The sequence below is a fragment of the Choloepus didactylus genome, chromosome 1, assembly GCF_015220235.1.
Source record: "Choloepus didactylus isolate mChoDid1 chromosome 1, mChoDid1.pri, whole genome shotgun sequence".
NCBI lineage: Eukaryota > Metazoa > Chordata > Mammalia > Pilosa > Megalonychidae > Choloepus > Choloepus didactylus.
This window is the reverse complement of record NC_051307.1, coordinates 244,688,484-244,703,631: the sequence shown is the minus strand read 5'-3', so window position 1 is coordinate 244,703,631 and position 15,148 is coordinate 244,688,484. Positions and strand designations below refer to the sequence as shown.

The 15,148-nt window shown below is 49.6% G+C and overlaps 1 protein-coding gene across 5 annotated transcripts in view; it reads right to left on the bottom strand.

Moving 5' to 3' along the window:
- Positions 1-15,148, bottom strand: part of WNT7A (Wnt family member 7A) — an 89,362-nt gene that overhangs the window by 50,972 nt on the left and 23,242 nt on the right. For all 5 annotated transcript variants that reach the window (XR_005211604.1, XR_005211606.1, XR_005211603.1 and 2 more), the window contains one exon: positions 14,512-14,738. Coding sequence is in view for 2 of the 5 variants with exons in the window: in XM_037802693.1 (XP_037658621.1) it covers positions 14,512-14,738 (227 nt within the window). In the remaining 3 variants the exon portion in view is untranslated. The remainder of the gene's footprint in view (positions 1-14,511; positions 14,739-15,148) is intronic.

The following is a 15,148-nucleotide window of genomic DNA, read 5'->3' as shown; positions in this document are numbered from 1 at the left end:
ATACAAGAATATTCTTTCATGAACTAGAACAAATGTATGTCACTATTACAACGTGGTAATAATAGGGTGGTATATAGAGAAAAATACACCTAATGCAAACTATGGTCTATAGTTAACATTAATGTTTTAATATTCTTTCATCAACTCTAACAAAGGTACCAGAGCAACGCAAATGTCAACAACAGCGGGGTATAAAGGGTATGGGATTTTTCTTTTTGAGGCAATGAAAATGTTCTAAAATTGATTGTGGTGAGGAAAGCACAACTCTGCAATTATACAGAGAGCTACTGACTGTACACTTTGGATGGATTGTATGGAGTGTGAATGTATCTCAACAAAACTGCTTAAATAAAAGAATTTGTCAGACACCCTCACATCGGGTGACTTGCTAAGTTGAGAACAGGATTTGATGGCAGAAAGAAAGTAAAAACAGATCCCAGAATCTTAAAATCTCAGATTCTCAGGGCGAGAGGCTATGAAACACCATCCCATCCATGCTTCCTTCACCCAACTGTGATCAATAAGAACTCCTTATTTTATCAGTGGGTAAACTGAGGCTCAGAGAGGTGAGGTGTCTTGCCCAAGCAGAGTAAGGATACAAACCCAGAGGTCATACACTGCTTCCAGCCACCCTCCACAGGGGACTCTACTGGAGCCTAAGGGTGCTTTCGTGTTGCTGAGTGGCCTGTCTCAGCTGCCTGGGGTTGCCCCTGCAACTGGGTCATGGCCTGAGTGCCATTTCATTTGTCTCTGCAGAGGAGGTTCAAAGACATTTGCAATTGGTATGTCCACGTAGCTACAATAACCACAGCAGCGACTTACAAAACGCTTACTCTTTGCCAGGCTCCATTTCAATTGCTCACTTATCAACTCATTTAATCCTTGACATGGCCCTAGAGATACAGACTGTCATGCTGTCCATTTTACAGATGTGGAGAGTGAGGCCCCAGAGCGGTGGTGTAACTGGTCACGGCAGGTTGAATTACATTCCCCAGGGGAAAAACAAAACATGTTTTCATCTCAATCCCATTCCTGTGGGTGTGAACCATGATAAACAGAACTTTCTGAGGCTATTATTTTTAGTGAAGGTGTGGCCAACTCAATCAGGATGGGTCTGAATCCTGAGACAAAAGGCCTTATAAAGAGAAAGCCACGGTGGGGGAGCTGGCATGCAGGAGAAAGGACATCGCCCGTGTGCTGGGGGAGTCAAGGAACCCCAAGGATTGCCAGCTGGCCAGAATGGACCCCAGGAGGAAGGAAGTCTCCTCTCTTCCGAAACCACAAGCCAGTAAATGCCCGTTGTTTAAGCCAACTCGCTGTGTGGTACTTGTCACAGCAGCCGGAAGGCCAAGTGACGTTCCCAAGGATTCAGTCCCGGTTGGTGCAGCTCTGGAGTGTGCCCTTTGAAGCCCCACTCTCCTGCATGATACCTGCTCCAGGCTGAGTGATGCCCAGCCCAACCTCTGTCCCCACGAGGGATAGTTGAACGGACACCGGGCTTGGCCGTCACTGACATGTACCCTCCGAGGACAGACCTGCCTGGAAAGATCCACCTCTCCCTCCTACCCCTGAGCAGAGGGAGAACTATCGTCAACTCTGCCCTCCCCTTACCCTCTTTGACCAAGCCATGTGCCCCATTCCTTTGCTCAACAGATATTTCTTGAGCACCTACTATGTGCCAGGCACTATGCTAGGGGCTGGGGAAACTGAGATGGGGGTGTTTAGGCATGGCCTGGCCTTCCTGGGGGAGACAGACAGCAAGATCATTCCCGTCAGTGTCAAGCGAGGACACTGAAGAACTGAAAACCAGGAACAGGGGGCAGCTGAGATGTGGGAGGAGGCCTATCTGATTAGGCGGGTGTGCCAGTTTGGATGTTTTATGTTCCCCAAAATTCCATGTTCTTTGATGCAATCTTGTGAGGCCAGTTGGATTAGTGTTGATTAGGTTGGAACCTTTGGATTAGGTTGTTTCCATGGAGATGTGACCCACTCAACTGTAGGTGATAACTCTGATTAAATAATTTCCATGGAGGCATAGCCACACCCATTCAGTGAGGGCCTTGATTAGTTTATTAGAGTCCTATACAAGAAGCTCAGACAGAAGGAGCTCGCTGTTGCAATTTAGAGACAGTATGAAGACGACGTCAAAAGCAGACTTTTGCTCCAGAGAAGCTAAGAGAGGACAAACGCCCCAAGAGCAACATTTTGAAGAATGCACAGGAACTGAGAAGAGAAGATGGAACACAACTCAGGATCAGCAGATGCCAGCCACATGCCTTCCCAGCTAACAGAAGTTTTCTGGACACCATTGGCCATCCTCCAGTGGAGGTACCCGATTGTTGATGCCTTACCTTGGACCCTTTATGGCTTTAAGACCATAACTGTGTAACCAAATAAACCCCCTTTATAAAGCCAACCATTTCTGGTATTTTGCAAAAAGGCAGCATTAGCAAACCAGAACAGTGAGTGATGAGAAGGAACTGGGCATGAGGCTCTCTGAGGGGGAGACAGAGGGCTCTGGGCAGAGGGACGGCTTGTGTGGTGGCCCTGAGATGCACCAACCAGGTGGCAGGAACAGGTGAATCAGGGATGGGGGACATAGGAGGAGGGGAGGCTGGAGAGGTGGGCAGCAGCTGGGTCCAGCCCAGTCCATACCATCCAGCCCAGAATCAGAGAATGACTCCCAGAGCCACAGCCATAAGCCAAGGGTCCCTTGGCGTTTCCTGAACACAACCACGATAGGTTCATGGTGGCCGGGAGACTTGCCCAAAGTCACCAGTGACTGAGTGAGATCAGAAGGATTAGAAGCAGGGTCTCCTGCCTCCCAGGGTGGCGTCCCCTGCCCTAAATCCCACATCCTGCTTAATTCTAAATGCACCCACATCTCCAGGTGACTTTTCCATCTGGAAGCCCAGGGACCCGCCCTCTTGGAACTTTCCAGGTGGGCTTCAGCCCAGAATGCTGATAAGGGAGAGTTTGTCAGTCCCTCCTCTCTGCCACGTATTCAGCTGAGTGACCTTAAGCCAGGAGCTCACCTCCCTGAGCTCAGTTTCCCCACCTGTAAAATGGAAACCATCAGGCTGACCCTGCCAAGTTGGCATGAAGAGTAAATGAAACCCATGTGTAAAAACTCTGGGCACCTAGAAGATGGAGAAATGGTACACGCCGTCACTGAGATGAAAATGGGGACCTGGGCTGATGTCCCCGGTGCATTCCAGTGATGTAACAATCCCGGCAGTTACAGAGGAAATACACTGATATCCCAGCCTGCCCGAAAGATTCCATTCCACCGCCCTGTGCAGCCGCCCTAAATGGTTTGCACCGGAATATTATCTGGGTGTATTTACGGTATCTTACTGGAAACCACAAAGTGCATTGTATGTTTTTTTTCTTTGGCTATTTAAAGCCAATGGGTCACCGAGTGAGCAATCCGCAGTGACACCGGCTGAAATATATGATGATTTGGAAAATATGCAGATGGAAAAAGGTTGCTCTTGCCAGCCCCATGGTGTGGCAGTCCATGGCCCCTTTGGGCTCAAAATGCCACCTCTGTAGTCTCTGTCCCCAGGAACTCAGGAGCCTCTCGATGAATAATTGGAGGATTCAGGGGCATAGGGAGCACGTTCCTGAGAATGGCAAAGGTCAGACAGAGGCCCACAGGGATGAAAGTGGAGGAGGGGCCTGTGCAGACACCCCCAGCCTCCACCTTCTTCCCCAGCCTCAGCTCCCTTTGAGGGTCTCTTCCCACCTGAGCAAGGCCACACAGCACCCTCAGCCTCTCCTGCCCCTTTCTGCCTCCATGCCTTTGCACCTGCTCTAACTCAGCCTGGAAAGTCCCTTCCTCTCCCCACCTGCCTAGGTGCACATCCTGGCTCTACCAAGGTGAGTTCACTGACCTCTCCTGGCCTCAGGTATCTTCACTGGTAAGATGGGAGCCAGAAAATACCTGCCTCCTAGGGATGCTGGGAGGATAAATAAACTAATACATGTGAAAGGCTCAGTCCACGCCTGGTAAGGAATCAATAAGTGGTAGCTCTTATTAGACATAAGATTGTCCATCAATAAATGGCTGGCTCAAATGTCCCCTCTCTGAGCATTCTTCCTTATGTCCCCTCCCTCTGCTTGTGCCATCAGCACTTTATCCATCTTTAGTCTGCTCTGATCATGTTCAATTTATCAGTCTCTCCCCGCTGGGTCTGGGGACCTGGATTAGTCATCTGTGAAGCCTCAACAGTTGAATGAATGAATGAATGAATGAATGTGCGTGTGAACATGTGTAAGTTTGCGGATGTGTCTGTCTGTCTACCCTCTGAAAACTGGAAGGTGAACATTATAACAAAGGACTCATCGCAAAGAAAGCATCAGGAGAGCTAAAACCCAGGATGAACTGAGGCTTGCAGGGGGGAAAAAAATGCAAACGAGACAAAAAGTCCTTTGTTAGCTGCGTTCTAAGCAAGAATAGGGAAAGAATAGGTCTTTTGCTTGGGCAAGATGGCACATTGTTAAGAAATGACAGAGAGAAAGTGGAGCTGGTCCGCCCCTTGCTTCTGTCTCTCACTGGCAAGGTCTTCAAATCCATCCGTGCAAGCATTCTTTCATTCGACAGACATGAGCTCCACTCACACTGCTCAAGATGGGTAAAAAGATGGAGTCATTTTTGTGAGGCATATGGGTTCCCAGAACTGGGGCTCCAGGCCTAGGGGATGGAGAAAACTGCTGAGTGACTGCTCAAAAGGAGAAGTGGTGGCAAATGGGCATTAGCAGAAGCTGGAAAATGCACAAGAATTACCCAGTTTGTAGTTGGAGGAGGGAAGACTGCAGAAGCTGAGTCCTCGGTCATTTGTGCCAATCCCCAGAGAAATTTTGGCAGGGGGATACAAAACAGGAGGTGGTGAGCATTTGGAAAAGAATGCAGCCATCCCCAGCAGTACAAGTCGGGAAATCATCATTTCCTTTTTGATGATAATGCCAGAGACAGAGCAAATTTCTATGTGGGCAAAGAATTTGATCTTCCCAGATGCCCTCTCTCCCCTGAATTAATCTCTCAGACAACTCTCCCCGGCCCAGCTGAACCCCTGAGGCAGGTATACAAACCCCTGCAGGAAGGGTCCCCACTTCTTTCTCCAGCCTCTTCTCTGCTCTCCCCACCTCACACCATGGAATTTCGCTGGCTAAACTCCTCTGAATTGCGAGCTCTCCTGACTGGGTCACATGGTCTTTGGACTAGCTGATCAGCCTCTATGGACCCTCCAAAATTTATTTAGGATGACCCCCGCAGGCCCACAGCCCATCAGCTTGTATTCCATTGCCAAAAACCCAGAGAACATTTCAGGCACCCACTTCACTGTCTATCCCTGAGGGCAGAGCCCATGGCAGGTTCATTTGTGGTTCACCAGCATTTACTACCCAGAAGATTCTAGTGAATGTCCTTGGGGCAGATAAATGAATAAATGAGTGGACATACAGAGGAGTCTTATGTCTTGAGTGCTTAATATCCATGAATTCAACCAATGCACCTACGGAAAAATAAAATATTGTATACTTATAGTTTGGACATGTATCCTTGGTTATATACAGAACATTACTGTATGCACATGATACATGTACATGGACATTTTACTGTAATTGCTGTAAAGAAAACCAGTTATTCTGAGTTTTATGGCTGATTTAAGGGACTTCCAAGGGTAATGATGAGAATAGATTTCTACTGTACATGTTGATGTAAGAGGCTAAGATGTGCCTCTCCTGTACCCTTGGGGAAAGTTGTCGAAATTGGGGATGGACGAATATATTACTGGTGCATTCCCAGCTGGCCCCAAAACCGCATTAAAGAGGAAAGCTAATCTGTGAGATGTCTCCAGGGCAGCATTTCCCAGCATGTCTGCCTCTGAAGATCAGCCCTGCAGGATGGCCATGACTTCAAGGTCAGAGAAGAGTGGGACTCTCTAGCCTGGCCAAGCTGCTTTCTTTTCTGCAGGACTTATCAGAGCCTTTAATAAGCTGGTGGGTACTGTGATTCTTTGGGAGCAGAGAGTATTTAGATTTTACAGGTTGATTGCCCCTGCAACCTTCCTTTTTTACCCAAAGCTGCCAGCAGTGGTGGTGGTAGGAGCTGGTGAAGGAGTGGGGACCGGTTTTCTGCTGGAGAAAACTCTGGAGTCATGCTCTAGGGGGTCTTCCCCTAGTTCTTAACCTAGTCAACATCTTTCTCCCATTTGAAACTGAGGCAAAGGAGCAGGGAGAGCTGATAAAAGAGCTGACAGAATCAACGTTCAAAAACGCAGTGAAAAGAGGGAAGGTCAGGCTAAAATGGATTGAAACAAAAATGTGCAGGAGAGAATGTTCAGTGTTGTATTTGGGATCAGAAAGAAGCATTCACCCATGACGGCAACAGAAAAAAGAGAGTACTTTCTGGGTGAGAAGGCTCAGGACAACTATTAATCTGCGGGGCAAGGGGGAGATGGCCTGCCTGGAGGTAATTTATTCCTTCAGGTGTTTACTGAGCACCTACTGTGTTCCAGGCGCTGTGCTAGGTGCCCGGGGGGTCCAGCAGAGGAGATAATTGACAGATTTGGGCTCCACAGAGGCTCGTGGTGGCGGGGAGGACTGATGTTAGCACATTTCTCCATACATAACCACTTCCCAAAGTGGTTAAGTGCTGCAAAGATGACCATGCAGGTTACATGAGGGGAGGCTGTGTCAGACATGTGATCCACGCAGGCTTCCTGAAGGAGGTGGCATTTGAGCAGAGACCTCATGCATAACATTGGCACTGGCAGGTGGCCTGCTGTCACTCAGCTGCTTGCCCCCACCCCACACCATCTGCTCCACCCCCTGTGCCAGACATGAGCTGGGACCAGTGGGTGCCCCTACAGCCATTAAATCTCCCAGGGTGGCTGCGTGCCCTCCATGTGCAAGCACGGTTTAGTGGTTTTCCATCCTCTCTCACAGCTTCCATCTGGCTAAGGGACAGACAATAGTAACCACACAGCTATGATTTTTCAAGTACTTCCTGTGTGCCAGGCACTATGCGGAGGGTTTTACATGGAAAAAGCCATCTAGTCCTGCCCCAGCCCCTTATGAGGCAGATACTGTTCTCATTCTCATTTGGCCAAGGGCCCAAAGCTAGCAAACGGTGACGCTGGGAAAAGAACCCAGCAGGTAGCTTCTGGGCTAAACCGTTTACACAGTGCTACACAAATGAGCAAATAAATAAGCAGATGATAGGTCCTGGAGGTGTAAAGTGCTAGAAGGAAAATAAGGCAGGGTGAGGAGTGGTTAGGGATGGGCAGTCTACACCAGATAGGGGGAAATGAAGACTTATCCTAGGAGGTGACATTATAGCAGCAGATGGAAGGACGCAGAAAGTGAGTCAAGCTGCTACCTGGGGAACAGCATTCCAGGCAGGGGGAACAGAGAGGGCAAAGGCCCAGAAGTGGGAAGGACTTAGGCATGTTTGTGGGCAGGAAGGAGACCTGTGGTGCTGGAGGTGAGGAAAGAGGTCAGAGAGGTGGGGTTTGGGATGCAGGTCCTGGTGGGCCTCCCCGGAGCAGGGGACAAGTCTACATCAAATTGGGGGGGGGGCGGCGCATAACCAGAGTGACACTGTGAAAATACTAAGTTGGATAACTGTATGGACTCAAGGGTCTGAGAGAGGAGGCAGGGGTACATTAGGGGGCTGGTGTAGTTATTCAGGTGACAACTCTCCAAAGATGGAGGTTTGAACCAGGAGGTAGTGATGGAGGTGGGTGAGAGTGGACTAAGTCGAGGACATACTTTGGAGGCAGAGTTAAACAGTGAACTTCGATTACTAACTTGGATCAGGGGCTTCTACGGCACCAAGAATTAAAACCAGGGCATGTGTCCCAGTGCCTTGAAACATTCATTTCAGATGGACCCCCTGGAAAGCAGGAAGGTACATACTCCAATGGACATCACCCATCTTCATTAAGCAGGCCCCACCAGGTGTTTCACATCCCTTATCTCACCTGGAAAGGGGGGCTATGTGATTCCCCCATTTTGCAGATAGGCAGACCAAGGCCAGAAAGGTGAAGGACCTTCCTCGGTCACCAGCAAGGTAGAGGTGGGAGGGAAAACCAGCCACAAGACTCTGATTCTTGTGCTTGCTTGGCTGCCCCACAGCCAGCCACAAGACGTGGCAGACTCAACACGCTCAAATCTGGTGGCTTACACAAACAGAAAGAATCCCTCCAGCCACAGGGAGCTCACTCCCCGTCTCAGCCCTGCCACAAAACAGCCACATACTTTTGGGCAGGCCTCTGCCTCATTCCAAGGCTATATTCCAAGAGTTAGATGGAGATGGACAGACTTCCTGTTGAGTTTAGGTATAACGAAATAAGGTGATGTCAGTTCCTGGCCCATAATGGTCTCCATCAGTGAAGAAATGAGTGACAACGATGGAAGAGAGGAAGCTCTTCCCGAGACCCACCCTCCCGCAGGCACTGCCTGAGCCAGCTGTCTCTCCCCTTTACCATGATCCCATTGCAACCACGGGTGGCCAGGCTTGAGGGGAAAACGCACAACCCAACAGAAAAGGTCAAAAAGCATGAACAGGCAACTCACAGGAGAGTAAACATAAGCCGTCAATCAACATAGGAAGAGAACATCTCATCACTTCTCGGCAAGATGCAAATCCAGACCATAGTAACACTGTATTTTATGCCCTTTCACAAGGTAAGAAATGAAGATGTCTGGAGAATATCAAGTGCTGGAGAGCTGGGGATCAACACTGCTACTGGCAGGAGTGGAATTTGGCACAGGCACTTGGGAAATTCGGTTAGCATTCCACACCTAGACCAACAATTCCATCCCTATGGCTATTCCCAAGAGACATGCCACCCCCAGATGGGCCAGAGATGTGCCCCAGAAGGTTCATATTGACACTGCTAAAGTCAGCAAGTGCTCAGAAACAACCCTGACATCTCACCACCAAAAGAATGGACGTATAGATCATGGTCTATTTACCACCACTAATGCAAATGAACAATACCCACAAGAAACAACATAGATGGATTTTATTGATATTGAGTACAAAGAGTAAATTCCAAAGGATTGCCTCTAGCATGATGGCTTTTCTTTATAAAATTCAATACAACTAGAAGTAAATAATATACTTTGGGAGAATGTAGCCATGTGATAAATTAAATATAAAAGAGCAAGGGAATGGGATGGCCAAGATTCAGCAAAGAGAAACCTTGGCTTGGGAAGCTGAGGCACAAGGGAAGCTAGCTAGTGCGTTGGGTGGTGGATTTGAGGTGGCGTCATTGTATCATTTAAGAAAAAGGTAATGAAAATGTTCTAAAATTGATCATGGTGATGAATGCCCAACTATGTAATGATACTATGAGCCATCATTGATTGTAAACTGTGGATGGATTGTATGGTGTGTCAATATATCAAAAAAAAAAAAAAATGCATAAAAAAAAGACAAAAACAGAAAAAGAAAAAAAAATAGGAAAGGAAAAGCCGGGAGTGGGGTGATGGCCTTCTCAAGGCCACCCACCCACCCAAGAGCAACACTGGGCCTGGGCAGCAGTTGATGTAGCTGATGATGCCACACACCACACCCAAATAATGCCTGGCTTTTCAAGACCCTTGATGATTGGTCCCACCATAATACCTGCTGCTGCCCCCTCGTCCTGACACTGCATACGCTGTTTGCCACCCCATTAGCTTTCACCCTTCCATGTCTTTGCCCCTGCCCCTAGGATCCCATTCACTGATGGGTGAAATTCTTTCCACCCTTCAGAACCCTGATCAAGGGCCATCTCCATGATCCAGCCCACTCCTCCCCATCTGGGAGTCATATGGTCTCAACTCCTAGAATGCCCCCCACTCCACATGCCTGGCCATAAAGCAGTGATCACACCATGCTCTGGTTGCTTGTTGGCTGTCCCTCTCCTCTGATGGTCTGGGTAGGCTCCCAGGCCTGGCCAATAAAGGCCCGATTGTTCTCAGACACTGTGATTGGTTTGGGATGGATACATGACCTATGAGTCAACCCCTATTCGCTGATCCAATTGGGGTGAACTTTAGGACTTTTGCAGGTGCTGCCAGAGAAAGGCTAAGGCTCCTTCCCTGCTGGACTTGAACCTGGAAGATGGTGATCCTGGAGCTGCAGTGGACATCTTGCTACCCCAAGAGGAGGCCTGGGGGTTGCTGGGAGCCAACACTAACTCTGGTCCAGGCCATGCCGAAGGCCAGCACTATCCTCTGGCTTTCCAGTTACTCAGGGATGCATAAATACCTCTCCTCGCCTATGGTGGCCTAAGTTGGGTTTTGGTTTCTAGCATCCAAGGGGGCATCACCTGGTACATGCCCGTGGCCTTCTCCTCAGGTCTACACGGTTGGGAACTGGAGTAGACGATGGCAGTGGGTGAAGGCTGCGTCTTGAGGCCTAAGCACAGGACGAAGAACCCATGCCAGGGGCCAACTGCCCGCCCTGATATCCTCCTGAGGCACGGATCACTAACTGTGTGCATGTCCGTCCACTCTGAATAAAAAATGCTACACTCCAGCTTCCCTTGCAGCCAGGTGTGGACATGTGAGTAAGTTCCGGTCAATGAGCTGCCAGGAAGACTCTTTACGGGCAGCGCGCGTCTGTTGCCACTCCTCCACTGTCCTGCTCTCCAGAGTATGGACTGGATGGTCAGAGCGCCAAGAGTTGTGACCACAGCCCAGATCCCTAGCCTGAAAAGCCAGCCCATCAGCTGCTCCCTGCTGGCAAGAGGCCACCCTGTGGGGGTGAGGTAGCCCCTGATGGCGACCTAAAGCAGGATTCCTGCTTACCTATGGGGAAACCAAGACTCAGAGGGGAGTGACTTCCTCTGGAAGTCATTTCTGACCTTGACCTTGACCTAATCTTTCTCCAATCCCGTGCCACCACCTGAGAGGCCCCAAACTCCTCCCTAAAGGCCTTCAAGTCATCAGTCTCCCTCCAACTTGGCAGCTCACTTCCAAAATACCTCTCGGGTCCCAGCCACCATCACCTCTTTCCTGGATGGCCATACCAGACCCCTACTCCCACCCTTACCCCTCCACAGATGATTCTCTTCCCAGCAGCCTACACAATGCTGCTCACTCTGAAGTCAGATTGTCTCTCCCTTGCCACTCCCCTCCAATGGCTCTCCATTCATATGGAATAAAATCCAAAACCCCTTATCTTGGCCTGACAGATGCTGTCCCATCTAGCTCCTGGCTCCCTCTGGGACCTCTGACCCCTCCACTGCCCCCTCCCTCCCTGGGCTCCAGCCACAAAGGCCACCTCACTGTTCCTCAACCCACCACAGGGCTTTGCACCTGCTGCTCCATTGGCCTGGCATGCTTACCCCCAGACACACCCATGGCTCACCTCCTGCATGTCTCCAGAGGCCCTCTTTGGGCACACATATCCAAACAGCCATCTCCAGCCACCATGGACCCTCAATAAAGATTTGGCGAATGCACAAATGAATCCATGAGCACCATAATGAATGAATGGATTTTGCACCTACCCTTGAATCCATCTTCCAGAATGTCTATTAGGTTGAGTCACACGAGTGGCCATTTATGTCAGTCAAAAAAATCACTGAATATCAGCAATTTCATATGGTTCACCCTACACTTTTGCAAAGTCATTAGCACGCTCGAAATCCTTCAATGGCACCCCACCACCTAGCAACTCAATCTCGTCAGAGGACCCCACACACCATCCCATCTCCTGCTCCCATGCCTGCCATTTTCACCTGCCCAAGCCAGCTAGAATGCCTCTTGCCACTGGCCTCTGCATCTCCTCTGTGTATACTGACATATATGGCCTCCTCGGCCTGCAGTGGCTCTCTCCATTCTACAGCTGGAAGGGTGGCAGTGGGGAGCTTGGGCTCTGTGCTGGTTTGCATATATTATGTCCCCCAGAAAAAGCCATGTTCTTTGATGCAATCTTGTGGGAGCAGATATATTAGTGTTGATTAGATTGGAATCCTTTGATTGAGTGTTTCCACGGAGATGTGACTCAATCAGCTGTGAGTGAAATGATTGATTGGATAATTTCCATGGAGGTGTTACCCTGCCCATTCAGGGTGGGTGTTAATTGGATCACTGGAGTCTATGAAGGAATTCGGAGCCAGAAGGACCTCAGAGCAACTGAGAGTGACATTTTGGAGGAGCTGCAGCTAAGAGAGGATAAAACACCCCAAGAGCAACATTTTGGAGAACGCCATTTTGAAACGCTACCTGGGAGCAAGTGGATGCCAGCCACGAGCCTTCCCAGCTAACAGAGGTTTTCTGGACGCCATTGGCCATCCTCCAGTGAAGGTACCCGATTTTTGATGCCTTACCTTGGACACTTTATGGCCTTAAGACTGTAACTGTGTAACCAGATAAACCCCCTTTATAAAAGCCAATCCATTTCTGGTATTTTGCATAATGGCAGTATTAGCAAACCAGAACAGGCTCCATCACCTTGCTACAGCCCATAAGCACTATTAAAATGTCGGCCAATGGACTGGCTATTCAAGTTGAGTTGGAATGAGCCCAGGGCAGGGGGACCCTGCCACTTACTTTTGCTGACCTCGGACAAGTCCCTTCTGAGCCTCAGTTTCCTCAACTGTAACATTGCCTATGTTAGCAAAGCCATAAGTTTAAAAGAATGCCAGAGCCCAACTTGGGCCCTGAGAGCGAGGATATCAGCAGCAGATGTGAGAAAAGCCCAGGTGAGGGGCAGGGGGTGCTCTCAAGGCTGGGATTTCAGAGAGCCAACATGGAGCCACAGGGCTGATATTACCCTGCCATGGATGGTCCCATCCCCTCTTGTGCCTCGGTTTCCACCAGAAAAGTGAGTCCTGAGGCTGGAAAGAGGGGGAGGAAGGGCGGGCAGTGGGAGATACAATTCTTCTCAAACAGGATCTTGGAAAGGGCCCATGGGACCGGGGATCCTATCTAGCGTTTCCCTCAGGCATGAGTGAGAAGTCAACAGTGGAATATGGTGACAGAACAAGACCTGCGACGGGACTTGGAGATGACTCTGGTCTTCCTTCCAAGGAAGAGGGGGAAGAAAATTTTCAGTGGCAAGTGTGACAGTCTGCCCTCATGGAGCTGACACACCAAATGGGTTAAGAATGATTCAGAGGGTGCTAAGTGTTCGGCTGATGGGATAGAGCTTTGTGGCAAGAGGGAACTTCAGCTGGGATGACCAGGGAAGGTCTCTCTAAGGCCAGGAGGGAGTGTTTCACGCAAAGAACAGGGGGTACAGGGCTGCAGAAAGAATTTATGGCAGGAAGAATGCTTGGTGCTGAGGCTCCATGGCAGGGCAGAGTGTGGTGTGTTTGGGAAACAGGACAAGGCTGAGTGAGCACGTGGAGCAGGGGGAAGATGAGTGCATGGGGGCAGGGGTCAGCAGCAGCCTGATAAGCAGGTGGGATTTTATTCCGATACCCTGGGAAGCCACTGGAGGGTTCTAAGCTGGGTAACGACATGATCTGATTTCCATTTAAAAAGGATTATCCTGCCAGCTGGGTGCAGAAGACTGGGTGGCCTCTGAGAACAGAGGTGTCAGTGCCACGATCTGAGCAGGACAGCAAAGACAAAGAAGTGGCTAGCTGGATTTGGGATGGACCTTTTTGAGATAGCGCGCATTGAACTTGCTGATATTGGGGTGCAGGGAGAGAGGGAACTCAGGGATACCCTTGGATCAGTTAAGCAGGCAGGGCAAATGGGCTTCCCCAAAGAGACCCGAGGCTGGCCTGACTTTCAGGGAAGTTTGCAACCCGGAAGCTAAGCCTACAGCATTCTGGGCCCTTTGGGTCAGAGGCGCGTAAGTGAGAAGACACACTGTGTGGCCTTCCCACACTGGCCAGAGAACTAATTCCACGCTGACCAGCATCTCTGTTTACACCCCCTTTTCCACCCAGGCTTTTCTCATGATTGCTTCTGAAGCCAAACTTGTGGCCCCAAATTCTGTATGTGTGTGTTTGTGCATGCACATGCTATTCCTATGAAACAGGGGTTGCAAAGTCAAAAACCCACAGGGGCCAGGCAGGTCACGTACCTGTATCATGTGGCCAAGTATAAGGAGTGGTAGGGACAGTGGCATCATTGAACTACATAGACTCTACCCAGAAGCTGCATACTTGGCTCTAGCCCATTACAACTACACAGACACAGGAGTAAGCAATGGTGAGGTCTTCCAAACTTTCAAAAGAAAGCAGAAATCCCTATTTTTAGGTGAAACAGCTAATTTTAAATTGTGGACTTTGATTTAAAAAAAAAAAATCAGCACTGAATCAACTAGCTAGCATTTGGGCCACTAGCTGCTGGTTTGAAACTCTCCTGATAAAGTTGAGCCTGTATGGATTCAAATCAGAGACCTGACCCAAACTCAAGTCGTGGCACTGCTGGATGCCATGTGGAGAGGCATTCTAGCATGGGGCAGGTGAGGGGTCCCGGTGGTCACTGGAGGGTATTCTGGTCTCCCCGTAGCCTCTAAGACCCTACTTGGGGTGTTTGGGCACATACCCACTTTGAGCTCCTTCCCGAAGACGGTCCGCTCCCCCAGCGCCGAGCAGTTCCAGCGGCCATTGCGGAACTGAAACTGACACTCGTCGAGGCCCATTTGCGAGCCTTCTCCTATGACAATGATGGCGTCCGGCCGGCTCTGGCAGATCGCCCGCTGTCTGGGCGCCAGGCCTGGGATCTTGTTACAGATGATGCTCGCGCCCAGAGCCACCACCGAGGAGAAGCCACTGGAGCAGGGGACACAGAAAGATGGAGCATTAGGAAAGCAAGGTGGGCGAGTAATCTGGAAGCCATGCCTGGGTGCCCTCTGTCACCCCCACCGCCATGGAGCCTCTTAGTACTCCCCGCTGGGCTCTCCCAACTTTTTTGACCCCGCCTCCCCAACCCTCGTTATGTTCATTTGTAATTTCCACTCAGGCGCAGGTGTCGATGTGTATATTCAATATCAGTGAAGCTCAATTTCCTTTTGAGGTACAAAATAGAAAGATGATGTATGCCCCAAATATAATGTTCAGCAAGAAAAGCAAGTTGCCTCTGTGTAAGATTCAGTTTAGATGTTTAAAAACCCATGAAATGAAACCTTACGTTGTTTAGGAATCATCTGTAAGTGGTGAAACTGTCAAGGAAAGCAAGGAAT